General features: G+C 37.8%; 1 protein-coding gene across 3 annotated transcripts in view; it reads left to right on the top strand.

Annotated features, from left to right (window-relative positions):
* The window catches only part of EHHADH (enoyl-CoA hydratase and 3-hydroxyacyl CoA dehydrogenase), an 847,616-nt gene that overhangs the window by 291,330 nt on the left and 542,386 nt on the right, over window positions 1–13,900 (top strand). For 2 of the 3 annotated variants that reach the window (XM_044075885.1, XM_044075884.1), the window contains exon 2: window positions 3,393–3,496. The exons of the other annotated variant lie outside the window; for it this stretch is intronic. In XM_044075885.1, the coding sequence (XP_043931820.1) occupies window positions 3,393–3,496 (104 nt within the window). The remainder of the gene's footprint in view (window positions 1–3,392; window positions 3,497–13,900) is intronic. 3 annotated transcript variants of the gene reach the window in all.

The following is a 13,900-nucleotide window of genomic DNA, read 5'->3' as shown; positions in this document are numbered from 1 at the left end:
TACAGGCTCTAATGGCAGTTGAACCCTTCCTGATATTTCATAAGGATAGGGTCTCACTACGTACTAATCCTACTTTTATGCCTAAAGTTGTTTCTAATGTGGCCTTAAACCAATCTATTCATCTGCCTACATTTTATGCTGATCCCCAAAATAAGGGGGAGAAAATTTTGCATTCTTTGGACATTCACAGGCAGTTACGTTATTATTTGAGCAGAACTAAAGGGTTCAGATAGTCCCAACAGTTATTCATTTCTTTTGCCTTGGGATCTCAAGGAAAACCTGTTTCAAAACAAACTATTTCTAAGTGGATTGGCCATTGCATTGCTTTTTGTTATTCTCATCATGGTAAGGAGGTTCCGGCTGGAATCAGACCTCATTCCACTAGGGCTACTGCCACTTCTACTGCTTTTAAGGGAGTAGCTACTAAGGATATTTTGGAGGCAGCTACCTGGAGTTCAGTGCACACTTTTTCTAAACATTACCATCTTCCTCTTTATTCCAAATCTAGGGCTGGGTTTGCCACTGCAGTTTTACAGGGCATGTTAGCAGCTCCTAATGCTATCTGATTTTACCAACCTCCCTTTACCTTTGCTTTGGGATTCTACCCACAGGTTATGACTGCAGCAATGTGAGATGAAGAACATAGTACAGTTTTGTACCTACCATAAATGTAGATGTTCAAGATCCACATTGCTGCAGTCCAATTTACCCTCCCTCCTTCCCCTCTGTAGTTTGGGGTGGCTGTGTGGTTTGTGGTGTATCTATTGTTGCTATTTTGGTGATTGGGTATTTTTCTATTTTTGGCTATGGCCTTTCTTTTTAAGGCCTTCTGACATCTGGGGCAAGAAAGACTGAGGATATGGCGTCGGTCATGCGCTTTAGTACCACGGCGTACTGACGTCAGATCTGAGCGACCATGACTGACGCCAGCCTAACACTTTGGTATTCGGGCCGACCGAGGACAGCGGACTACCCACAGGTTATGACTGCAGCAATGTGGATCTTCGAACATCTACATTTATGGTAGGTACAAAACTGTACTTTTTCGAATATCTTCTTCAGATACAGACACAAAATCAAATACCATTTGATTTTGTGTCTGTATCTGAAGAAGATATTCGAAAACGCACTTTTGTTTGTTACAAGCATTATTAAATCTACGTTTATTTTCATCCTTCTGGTCTCAGCTATTAATTTTGGACTTTCTTTTGGTATTACTGAGTTTTAGGGTCTCATACCCTAATCTGGTCTCCAGAGTGAACCTTGTGTGGTTATGAAAGAGAAATCACATGATGAAAAAACAGCATACTATACTTCCTAAAAGACAGGGGGAAGCTGCTGTATGTTTTAGGTATAAAAGTTATTAAATGAAATTATGAAGGATCTGAAGTGATGAAGAAAGAGAAGGATTAAAGACCAGGAAGAACTCGTTTGAAACTGCAGGATCAAGCGTCAGCATGAACTCGAGAAAGCATTTTTTCACTGAGAGGGTGCTGGATAAATGTAATGGACTCATGGATGGGTGATACAGAGCAGAAAAGCTTAATCTTTTAAAAGTGTAGGCAATAAATTGAAACAGTTGAGGAGCAACTACAGCTAGGCAGAGTAGATACACCATAATTTGTCTTCTGATGAATTATGTGTCTTTATTTGTAAAAGTGCATTTGTGCAGAGAGTCTGTCCTTTTCATCCACAAGGACCAGATGTCTGTAAGAACAAAATTCCATTTCCCTCTGAACAGCATTTCAGATTTATTGCTTGGCCAATGTATTCATTTCATAGCATTCTTTCTGGAGGCAAAGAATGGAGAGAAGCCTAGTCTCAATGTGTTCGACAGACACCAGAAGCTGTTATTTCACCTCTGCAGGTTTCACAATCATGGCAAGACAGTCTGGTTGTTTGTTTATTTTGTAAGAAAGGCTTAGCATTTGCAAGGCAGTCAGACCATGTCCAGATGGCCTAATGGAAAAAAAAGGCCATTGGGAGTTTGTTGACTGGTTACTTCAGTGGGAATTGGGGGTGGTGTTTTTAGTGCATGTTTTCCAATGAATCCACAATAGACATCTGTGCATCAGCAGCCTTGTACATGGTGCATACCTTTTTTGAGGGATTTTCACTCCAGGAGAAGATCATTTTTGGGGTGGGTCTTCACACTGTGTATTTCCTGAAGTTCAACTTCTACACCTTGGACTCCTTTTGCTTATTTTACAGTTTATAGTAGATTTTGGAACATGGATGTTTCTTCAAATTCTGAGCGATTCACCTTCTGTAGAGGGCCTCAAAAGTAAGATTTGACAGATATCAGATATGCAAGTTTTCATCATGTCACCTGATATTAGAGAAAGCGGGCTGCAGAAAGTGCTTTACTCCCTCTCTTTATTTCTCGTCTGAGATGCTTCAGCTGCACAGTCATGTAGGCAAACTTCAAGTCTATAACTTTATAAGCTTTTGGCCAAGTGTGCTTTGTTTTTTTTTTTTTTTTTTGCAGGTGCAACAGAGTGAGATTGTGTGGAGACAAAGGAATACATTCCCTTTATCTCAGTGAAGGGATATAATGTATGGCCCATGATGGACTCTGTGTACCCCAAGCAATACAGTATAAGTTTCAGAGCAGACACAAGAATTATTTGGTTAAAGGTCCAGCTACTGTAGTGGGCCCTTTCAAAGATCACCTGATATGTGTACTCGCATATCTGTTATTGCTTGAAGGTACAACCAAAGAATGTGTATGGAAATGAGGAGGCATTAGTTAAAATGAAGTCTAACTTTTCCGTTAGTGGACAGCCAGTCAAATTTAATACAGGTAGAAATATGATGTTCTATGTAAGACAAGTATAGGATGAATTTGTAGTTTCTGATTTGAAGTATTTGTAGCTATGCAGTAAATGTACATGAAACAAGTGCCATTAGTACATTATATTTATAGTACAAAAATACTCATGGCAAAAGCCAAGCAGGCCTCTGGAGAGAGTTGAAAATGACTTCCTTACACAACTATTGCATTAACATCTTCGGCAATTGTGCTTTCCACTGACCTTGAAACTATAAGAAAGTAGTGCTCATAAATAATGTTACCCTTTTTAAATTGTGTCTTTTAGCATCAGTGGGATATTTCAGCAGTGTGCATGTGCATGGATGAGCATAACAAATTTTGTGGTGTATATAAGATTACTGGACTTTGTCTTTATACACCTTCCAGAGACTGAAAATGTGAACAGCAGTCACTGGCTAGATTACATTGCATGGAATGGTGTCACAATAGGAAACCTGTATTATTTGCAGAAATGCTGTCTTGGGAAACCATGGCTATAGAGGATGTAAAGTCATAGATTAGATTCATCTGAACTATATTTTTCTTTTTCTCTTATATTTTATTTTATTTTTTTTTTCAGCTATGCAGTCCGTCAAGGGATTCTAGCAGGTTTAAGAAAAGCCAGTGCAGACCCAGCTGTGAAGTCTGTTGTGCTGTGTGGTGCTAATGGCAAATTTTGTGCAGGTAGGAATATATTCTGAAAAGGGAATAAACGATTCCAGCCACAGTGTATAAAGAAGGAAATGGGATTCCTGTGGATTTTAAATTTGCTGAACTACTCTCTAAACTATAATGAAAAGACTATCTTGCGGTGATTTTTTTTTCAGGTTTCTGCAGAAGAATTACATTTCGCACTGAGAGATTATAACCTCTTGAGTGTTTTCCAAGAAGTCTCAGATCCATTGTGTTTTAGCCTTATATACTAAAGGTATTTTTGTACTTTTTTTTTTATTTTGTTCTTCCACCCCACTGTTCTCCATTCCTGCCTAGGATTCTGGACACCAGGCTGAAGACATCATATTTACTTCTGTTGCAACATTATCGGTGTGAGACATGCAAATATCTTAAACAAATTGCTGTGTTTGCTTTTCTGAGAAATTGTGTTTCCTACACCGTTTTTTGCCACACTGACTCATTTCTGAGCTTTAGAGTAAGTGCAGCCCACTAAGTTTGTATCTGAATATAGCTTGTTTTCTTTATTATAAATATCAGTACACCCACTGGCTGGGATTCATGGACAAGTATGGTGCACCTGTATAGCATTACTTTTCAAGGAGGTTGTTATTCCGAAATCAGCATAGCAAAACAGGTAAGTAATAAACATTGCTTAGTGCAGATATACTCAACATGGGCTATATAGGAGAAGAGAGACATGGTTATAATGGGATAACCATAGCTAGGCAGCCCTATGGCAGGAGCAGTGCTACAGTAGCACCTGTGAGTGATATGACGGATATCACTGACAAGGCATCAAAGAGTGGCTAAAATGCATACATGTGTCAATTCTGCATTTTTGCATGTAGTATCCATGTAGTAGATGAATAGCATAGTGACCAGCAGTTACATCAATGTAGTTCACACAGCAAAGTGACAAGTCTATTTATTGTATAAATGGAGAAGAAATGGGATAGAAAGAAAAGGAGGAAATAGGAGACCAGCAAGCAGAGGAAAGCACAGAAGGTATGAAAGGTGGTGGGCAAGGAAGGAAGGAGGGATTTTTTTTGTTCTTTAGGAAACTAACTGGTGAGTGTTCAAAAGAAAGGTAGATAGGAAAGGTAGTAGGGTGGCTGTCCATGTGATACAGGGAGAATGGCAGGTAGCAGATGTAGACAAACACAGCAAACACTAAACACTGACATATAGGGGTGATATACATTCAAAAAGTAGGGAGGTGAGTAGATAGATGCATATATACATATATGTGTATATATATATATATATATATATATATATATATATATATATATATATATATAAATATATATATATATCTATACATACATATATGTATATATATATATATATATATATATATATCACACACACATGGTGTATAAATGGTGAAGCAGAAGATTAGACAATGAACAGAAATGGGGAATGATACATAAGGGAGGAAAACAGAAAAATTAGTATAGGTGGGGTTTTGGTGTGTTTGGATGTCAGTTGACTCAGATTGGGGAACAAACACTCAGGCATCATTTACCTGTATGTTCAATGTTATGGGCTGATTGCATAATTAACAGGCCTCCAGGGAAGTAACTACATCAGTTAAGCCAGAAGGTGCTCCACATTGCTGAGGTGGTCATCCAGTTGCTGTTACACTTAGACAAACAATAGCCTCTGCAACCCATTCCAGAAGACTACTGGAGGATTCTGTGGTTCACTTTCAAGATCGGAGTCTTCTATCACCCCCCCCCCGGGAAGCAGACATGGAGGACACCAATTAATCCTTTGGATTGCTACTGTCACAGTGTCCCTACCGAAAAGCAGATCTGGCACCCACTGGCTGCTTTTTTGCAGTACCCAACAATGTTCTGTTGTCAATCCTCTGCTTCTAGAAAACAAAAGTAAGTTCTCTTAAGTATACAAGCACAGAAGTTAAGATTGTGAGAGACAGTTTTACTGAAAAAATGCTTGCAGTACATATCAGTCTCCTTAGCCTTTGCTTCCCATTTGGGAAAGAGTTTAGAGAGGTGCTCCTTTAAGTCACTCTACCTGCACTGCTCATCTAATCTGGTGGTATTACTCAACATTCCAGCCAGAACATACCAGGCATTCCATTCCACAATGGGCCATTGTTGCTGCCTATTAGATACTTTCTGAAGTATTTGTGCAGGGAGTGGCACACTGAGTTGGAGCCCTGCATTGCCCAATTAACCATGCTACTCAGTCATGTCTACTCAACAATCAAAACAGTAGCACCATGTGCAATGTAGTATTATATCCCAGTTTTAAGACATGGCTACAGTGCTGCACTATGGAGCTACAGGTGTACACATGCCACATATACAGGTCACCATTCATGTTCATTAACATTTACAGGCCCTGCACCATGTATGGAAAGCACAGCGCGTGTTGGCAGTAACTCGCAGGCAGTGAGTTACTTTGGAATGCCTGCTGTGCTAAGTGTTTCTTGCTGTTATGATAGAAAGCATCAGCATCATTCTGTGCAGTACAGCTTACAGCCATGAAATAGTGGAATTTTAGTAAATACTCTGTAGACATGGAGCTTCCATGGGTTAAGGAAAGAGTCTTGCTTATTAAAGTATAGCAGAAGCAATACCAAACCTTATGGTGGATGTCGCTGAGAGTCAGGCATATTTTATGGTGCATGTGTAACTGGAAGCACACAATATTGGCATGCCACTCTACCATCTGCATGTGACTGAAGGATATGAAGCTAGAAAACAGACAACTATGGGAAGGACATTTCGCAGATGGTATGGGATTCTAGTGACATATATCAAAGCACAGCTGTAGTGCTTAAGTGGAGAGAGGGGTCACTAATTGTAGTTGATAACCAGGTGTGTAATGTGTTGGGGGAAATGCTGTGGTCATAGTTATGTACTTCCCACAGTGTATTATAAACATCCACTGACTGACATGTTTTACTCACTGCTGTACAGGCATGTTAACCTTCAAACCTGTCACCCATGGTCATGAAGTTATCCAGGTCACAGGCAATCATCAGGCTCATCACATGGGAATGCACTATCAGGGTGGATGTGCACAGTATTGTAGTTTGCTCATTCCCTGCCCCAGACCTAATTAAGCCCTTAATACCACAAGCCAACACACTGCACACTACCAGCTGTCGCATCATAGTGCCTTGGCCCCACCACTGCATGGTATGATCCTGACTCCCAATAACCTCCATCAACAGATGGCTACTATGTTTACCTTCCAAGAAACTACCTCATATTATACTGTTGCAGTCAGTTGTCGCTGTTTCTCCACCCTGATCACCCCCTTAATCTTTGATGGTATGGTGATGTCTGATGCACAGGATGGCTAGTGCATGCAGTGCCCTCCATCGCCTCAATGTGATATCACAAGCATCAGTTTATTCTGTTTTGCCTGTATCATGACCCAAAAGCGAGGACAAGATGCCACCTCTTTGCTCATGCTACATTGTGCTGTGCCAATCTCTGCCTTGGCTGTAGCACTGCCTATGCATGTTTCTCCACTGGTTTTCCACTCTACCCTTCTGCTGCTCATAAACTAGTATGGGAGGCTCTGTCTCTATGATAACCTGCTGCCAAAGTTGTTTGTGCAGTACTACTTTGTGCAGCTTGCTACACAACACATATCTTGTTGCATGTGCCTGGACTGTATTGCAGTGCGCCTCCTAAAGTTTGCAGATACTGGAAGCATCCATTCAGTAGTCAATGAATGGTGCTCTTGGTTTCACTTTTTTTGCTTGGGATCTGTCATATGCCATTTCCTGCATGTTCTGGAGTTGCTTATCAGAGTCATCATCCAGGGCTCCAGCACATATCTGGCAGCATCTACTACTTCACTGTATGGTACCTGTATGTACAGACCTGTCTGTCTAGCATTTGTCTGCATTGTGATAACAACATGCCTGGAGGAAGTAGGCTACATCAGAAAAGGCCCAAATGGTATTGGTTCTCTCCTGTGTTGTCTTGGGGAACCAGACATGCTCCTCCATATGCTCTGGAATTATTTTGAAGAACTGGTTTAGGATTTGTGAGGCTGATTCTTGTAAAATCTGTAACCCCCCCATGTTGCTGTAAGGTTCTATAGCTAAGGTGGGTAAGGCTTTACTTACTTTTGTATTTACAATAATAGGTTAACATCCTTGCCTGTGGGGGGAGGCAGTTACACAGCTTGACTAGGTCTGTTGTATTACCTCTATCCAGCTAGAAATAGTCCAGTGCCTATGGATCTGCGAACTGATGGTTTGTCAGGCAGGGTTTGTGTATCCTCCGGTGGCATGGAGGGCCATGATAACCAAATGTTACAGGCACTGGTTCCAGCAGCAGCTCACAACACATGCTGTTACAGTACTTATGCTGTTATTCCCAGCTTCATTCCCATTTATACCTCAAGTCATGACATTCAAAACTGGCATGTGTCACCATAAAACTATTTTATACATTTATAAATCAGTCTACCATTTTGGTTTCCTTCATTTTCATAATCCATATTGCTTATTTGTGTAGGGTTCCTTATTTGCATGCCATTATGTACTTGTTAGCTGTGCTACATACTGCGTTATTTTGACCATTGTGTAACTGCACTATCTGTGCCTTTGAATCACCCACAGTCTGGGAATTGCAACCACCCATGCTATTTTATGTTGTACAATATCCTAATCATCTATTCATCTTTGAAAACTAGCTTTTGTTCAGGAAACAGATGAATTCACTATTAATCAATTGATTAATATTTTGAAATGGATCATTCCTGGAAAGGATATGTACTTATTTAAAAGGTGGGCTGGCATAGGAAATGTAGGTAGCAGATAAAAGATGCATTCATATAGAGAATTTTATCTATTCTCTTAAGCACTGTGTAACCATACAAATAGAAAAGTTTGACCCCATAAAACAAATGAATTGTGGTCGCAGATTAACCTTTGACCTTTGGTATAGTTTGATCCTACTGAAAATATGGAGTTCCAGAATAAGAGTAATTATTACTTTGGCAAAAAGTATCCTCTGAGCTTGCTAAGCTATATCTATGACATTATTAAATTAATCACTATGCCGTTATTTGTTTATTTTAATGGGGAATACTCTTAGCAAGAATAGTCAGTTTGATAGCTGCTTCTGTGTAAATATTCAAATATTTATTTGAAACTGGTAACCGTGCGAAACAGAAATACCTTGCTGCACTACTTTTAGTTTTCTGCACTGTATCAATACAAACTTGCTACTGATACTTTGAGTATTGTGTTGCGGTACCCTTGCCTATTGTACATAATGTGTCTTGTAATATTTTGGCCACTGTATTGTCTGCTTTGTGGAATCTTGTAACATTTTACCTGTTGCATAAGCCACCTTCTGAACTCTAGGAAACAGCTGCAGATACAGTTTCTGGATTATTGTATGTTGGAATCCATGGCTGCCGCACAGCAGTGCACTAATAAATTGGTACTGTATTCATCACTGCAATGGATATGTCTCCCTACTGCTTAGACACGTATACTATTATTCTGTTGAACATCCGTTGGTTTATTGTGTTGTGGCATCTGTGCCTGCACTTCAGCTGATCCTTATAATGTTATACTGTATTGCGTTGCTATAATGTGTTGTGTTATGACTGATTGTACTGCATTGCATTGTTTTGCATTGTCCCCCTAATGTATCACACAGCTACAGTATTTTGCTGTACTGTTTTGTAATGCTTTACTGTCTCTTGATATGTCATAAAGTCCCCCCAAGACAGACCAAGAGCCATCAAATTCCATAACATCATATAAGATGCTGTGAGTTGTTTGTAAACCCACTGTCGCCCCACAGACCCACCTGTTGGAGCTTTCTAGCACTAGGCCCCATTAAGCAGTGTTTAAACTGCCACATATTCACCAACAGCCATCTTTCATTACCACATAACGAGTTCACATGTAAGAGGTGTAAATACCAATTATGACTGGGGGCACACCTCTCACATAAACTGGTTATCAGCATGCATGCATACTAACACCACACTACACATGATCAATGAATAAGATCCACAGAACAACCTACGAAGAGTTCAACAGCTACCGCAGATAACAAATAGTAGATGGCGTAGCTAGAACAGCGAGACCCAGCTAGTACTAACAGAAACCAAAAAATACTCCAAACGTTCAGCCAGATACGTAGAACACCATGAAAGTAGTGTAACTAACAGGCAATAATACGATCCAAAACGTTCAGCCAAATTTGTAGAACAGAAGCTTCTCCAAAGGTGGAACAAATTCCTTTTATTTTTCAACACAATGTCAAGAATCACTAGTTTAGCGCTTTCATCTGCACATCGCAGACTTCCTCAGAACTAGTGTATCCCATCTTTACAAATTGATTTAAACAACTTTTGGCGCCAACTTTTAAAAATTCCCTGAAAGGAACAAGCATTAAATAGACATGCTATATCACAATCATAACATTCTTATATACTATATACCTAAATGTCTTCAAATACTTTCCTTTGCTAATAACAATTGTGGGTGAATATGTATATATAAAAATGTATAACTAAAAATAACATCTTATGCACATTAATGTAATGTAACATTACATACTATAACATTTAAAAACTTTAAAAATCTATTAATGTATTAAGACAGTATGAATAATACCAAAGCTTAAGAAAAAATTAAGAAAAATTTTTTGACAGTGCTAATAGACTAAAAGTTTTTTATGAATCCAAAATCAAAAAAGGTTTAATGCTAATAAATTCATTAATACCTGGACTTCTGGTGGAGTCAGTGAGCATCTGCCATTTACTCTCTTTGCAGGCTAATCTAGTTTTCCAATCACCCCCATATGGTGTATATTTTTCCTCATCTATAATAAAAAATAAAAATATGTGATCTTCCCCATATTCTTTAATGTGTCTATAAAGTGCATTTTTATAATCCTGTTTTTGGATCCTATAATAATGTTCATAAATGCGCTTTTTTAGCTCCCTTTCTGTTTTGCCTATATAATAGGCTGAACATATTTTGCATAGGGCTAAGTACACAATATGTTTGGTGTTACAATTTCCGCCTATACTTCTTATCAATGTATTGCTAGTATCACCTAATGTAACTGTACTATTTGTATTAATAAACTTACATTGACTACACCTTCCACATTTCCGGGTGAAAATTTTTTCATGCTCATTAACTCCCTTCCTATAATTTGTTCTTTCTAGCAATCTTTTTATATTTGGACCAGTCTTATAAATTATTCTGGGTTTTTCTCCTAAGATAGTCCTATTGGAATCTATTACAGTAATAATATCCCAATATCTATCAAGGATATCTTTGATTCTATGACTATAAGGGGTGTATGTAATAACACACACTCTACCCTTGTACTCATGTTGAGTGTGTGTTGTTTTGTTTATCTCCCTTGTATGTCCCAATAATGGTTTGTATTTAAGTCCCCACTGAGTCTTCACATATTCTGTGGTATCATTAATCATACTAGTGGGGTATCCTCTATTCACAAATAATTCTTTAATAAATTCCATTTCTTCCTCCATTGATTCTTTAGTAGAGGACATCCTAGCACATCAAATACATTGACCTTTGATAATATTTTTAAATATATAAGGTGGATGTTCACTTCCGAAGTACAGATAATCATTGGAGAAAGTACTTTTTCGATGCACCTTCGAAGTGAATCCCTCAGAAGTTAAACTAATAAATGTATCTAAATATGCAATGCCCTGGTTACTAGTATTGTATGTGAACCTAAGAAATTGAGTGGTTCCATTAATATAGTCCATAAATTCTGTAATTTTTTCTTTAGGTCCATTCCACAGAATAAAAATATCGTCCAGAAATCTCACATAAAAGGTAATGTAAGGATAGAATTCACAGGTAGTGATGAATTCATTTTCCCAGTCAGACATAACCAGGTTTGCAAAGATGGGGGCACAAGAGGCCCCCATAGCAACCCCCTTGCACTGTCTGAAATATTCCCCTTCAAAAGTGAGATAATTGTGGTCCAAAACCAAACCCATCATATCTATAATCAAGTTGGTTTTGTCCCAACTAAACTGTGAAAATTTCCTTAAACTATTTCTGAATCTCTCCAGGCCTTCATCTCTAGGTATACTCGAAAACAAGTCGCATACATCAGTGGTAATCAAAGTTAGATGCTCAGACCATATTTCAAACCTCAGCTTTGCTAAGAAATCCCATGAATCCTTAATTATAAAGGGTATATTTTCGTAAATATGTTTGGTCCATCTATCGATGGTTACTCCAATGTTATATGTTTTAGATCTAGAACCTGATATAATAGGTCTGAATGGAGGTTTGTTCACTGATTTGTGTATTTTGGGAATTCCTACTATGCGTGCCATAACAGGATGTTCCACTTTAACAAATTTGTATATGTCTTCAGTGATTCGATGATCTATTAAATATTCTTCCAAAATCAGGTCAATTCTTCTGAAACCTATGTTAATTTGATTGATGGACACAATCTCATAATTACCCGTCTCATGTAAAATATTATGAATCTCAGCTTTGTATGCGATATTAGAAAATATCACTGCTCCCCCACCTTTGTCGGGTTTCATAATTCTCACTTCTTTATTGTGAATGATCTCATTCAAACAATTACGTTCTTGTATAGAAATATTATCATCCAATGGACATTTTTTTATCCGTTGTTGTCTGGATATTTCTTTGTTTAAACAATAAACTTCCTTACATACCATTTTGTCAAAAACGTTCACTTGTATATTGCTAGTGGGTATAAATGTACTTTTCCTTTTTAAATCTGTGAATACGTATTTGCTACTACCATCCTTATTAGCTTCAAATAACAAGGCTAAATTAAGCCTCCTACTAAATAACTTGATTTCTTTGATATGATCCACTAAATTGAATTTGTTGGTTGGTATGAACTTCATCCCTTTGCTTAATAAGGAACATAGTTCATCCTGTATTGGCAAATCAGTGTAATTAAAAACCTTAAAGCCTTGAAATGTTCTTATCTGAGGCATTTCTTCACTAGGAGAATTGTGTAATTTCTTCTCATCATTATTCAAAATAATATCTTCCACTGTAATCGGCTTTTCTTTACTAGAACCAGTAGGTACTGTACTACCCTCTTCTATGGAAATTAGTAGTAATTGTGTTTCCTGTAGCCCTGAATATGTGTTTTGCCATAATTCTGATGGTATCTTCCTCCCTGAAAATTCTCCTGTCTGTTCACATCTCTCTTATCTTTGTAATTCATATGTCTTTCCTCTGGCATAGTTTTCCTGTCCTGTGGCCAAATATAAGCTTTAAAAGTTTTGTATAACTCTATATCACGTTCCAACTTTTTGTTTTTTCTACGATAAATGTTTTCTGCCGTAGTATCAGCCATATGGAATTGTTTGTGATATAAATCACTCCATTGCTCAAATTCAGAATTACGTAAAATCATTTCATTAATATTTTCCACTTCATCCACTAATGCATTCAACTTTGCATCATAACATTTCATTAATAATTTCATATACATAAAACCAAATTCATCAAATAAACTGTTAAATTCAGTAATAACCTTTTCATTAAATTCCACTCCCATGGGTAACTTAAAAAATCTAATACCCTTAGGAACTATCTGAGACTTAATACATTGTGTTAAATAAGCCTTATCAACCTTAATGTTTTGTATTTGTGTTAATTTATTTCCCATGTTATATATCATGTTCTTAATGGTTTCACATTCATCTCTGTTTGAATACATTATATGAGATGTGACAACATTTACAGAATCAAATACATATTCATTCTTAAGAAAGTTATCAATAACTTCATTATGACTAACAGCATTTTGACTAACAGCATTTTTACTATTAATAACTTTCTTTTTTCCTTGAATTTTATCTTTAGAATGTGAAATGTATTCACTGCTTACAGTACCTTTAGTATTTTGAACTCTGGCCATAGTAGAGTATGTCCTTTGAGGTAAACTATTTTTAGATATAGCTCATTGTTTCTCAGTTTCCACTCGACTGTGGAATAAACTAAAATCGAATGTAAAATCCTTCTCCGGTGTTTCCAGTACATCGCTGTCCTTGAGAACAATATCAATGGGACATACTCTATTTTGAATATCATTGTTGGTATCACAAACTTGCCCATTAGGAATGTCATCACAAGTACCCGCAATATGGACTAGTTCTTTGCGTTGATTCACCTGTGTCCTTGGTGAATCATTAAACGACGATGCACGTTCCTTGTTCCCCTTGTGTTTGGGTGACTCAAGTAAAGATAAAACCATGTCCATGAGTTTTTTGACGTCCTTTTGCAGTCCGGCTACTTCAGCCCGTAAAAGGATGACTTCATCGCTGTTCGATGCAGCCGACGCCTCTTCCACTGCTTCCGCCATAGCTGACAATGACAACCAATGAATAAGATCC

This window comes from Protopterus annectens, chromosome 6.part1, assembly GCF_019279795.1.
Source record: "Protopterus annectens isolate FY-2018-M chromosome 6.part1, PAN1.0, whole genome shotgun sequence".
NCBI classification, from domain to species: domain Eukaryota; kingdom Metazoa; phylum Chordata; order Ceratodontiformes; family Protopteridae; genus Protopterus; species Protopterus annectens.
Note: the sequence above shows the minus strand (reverse complement) of the source record. Positions and strands in the feature narration are given on the sequence as shown.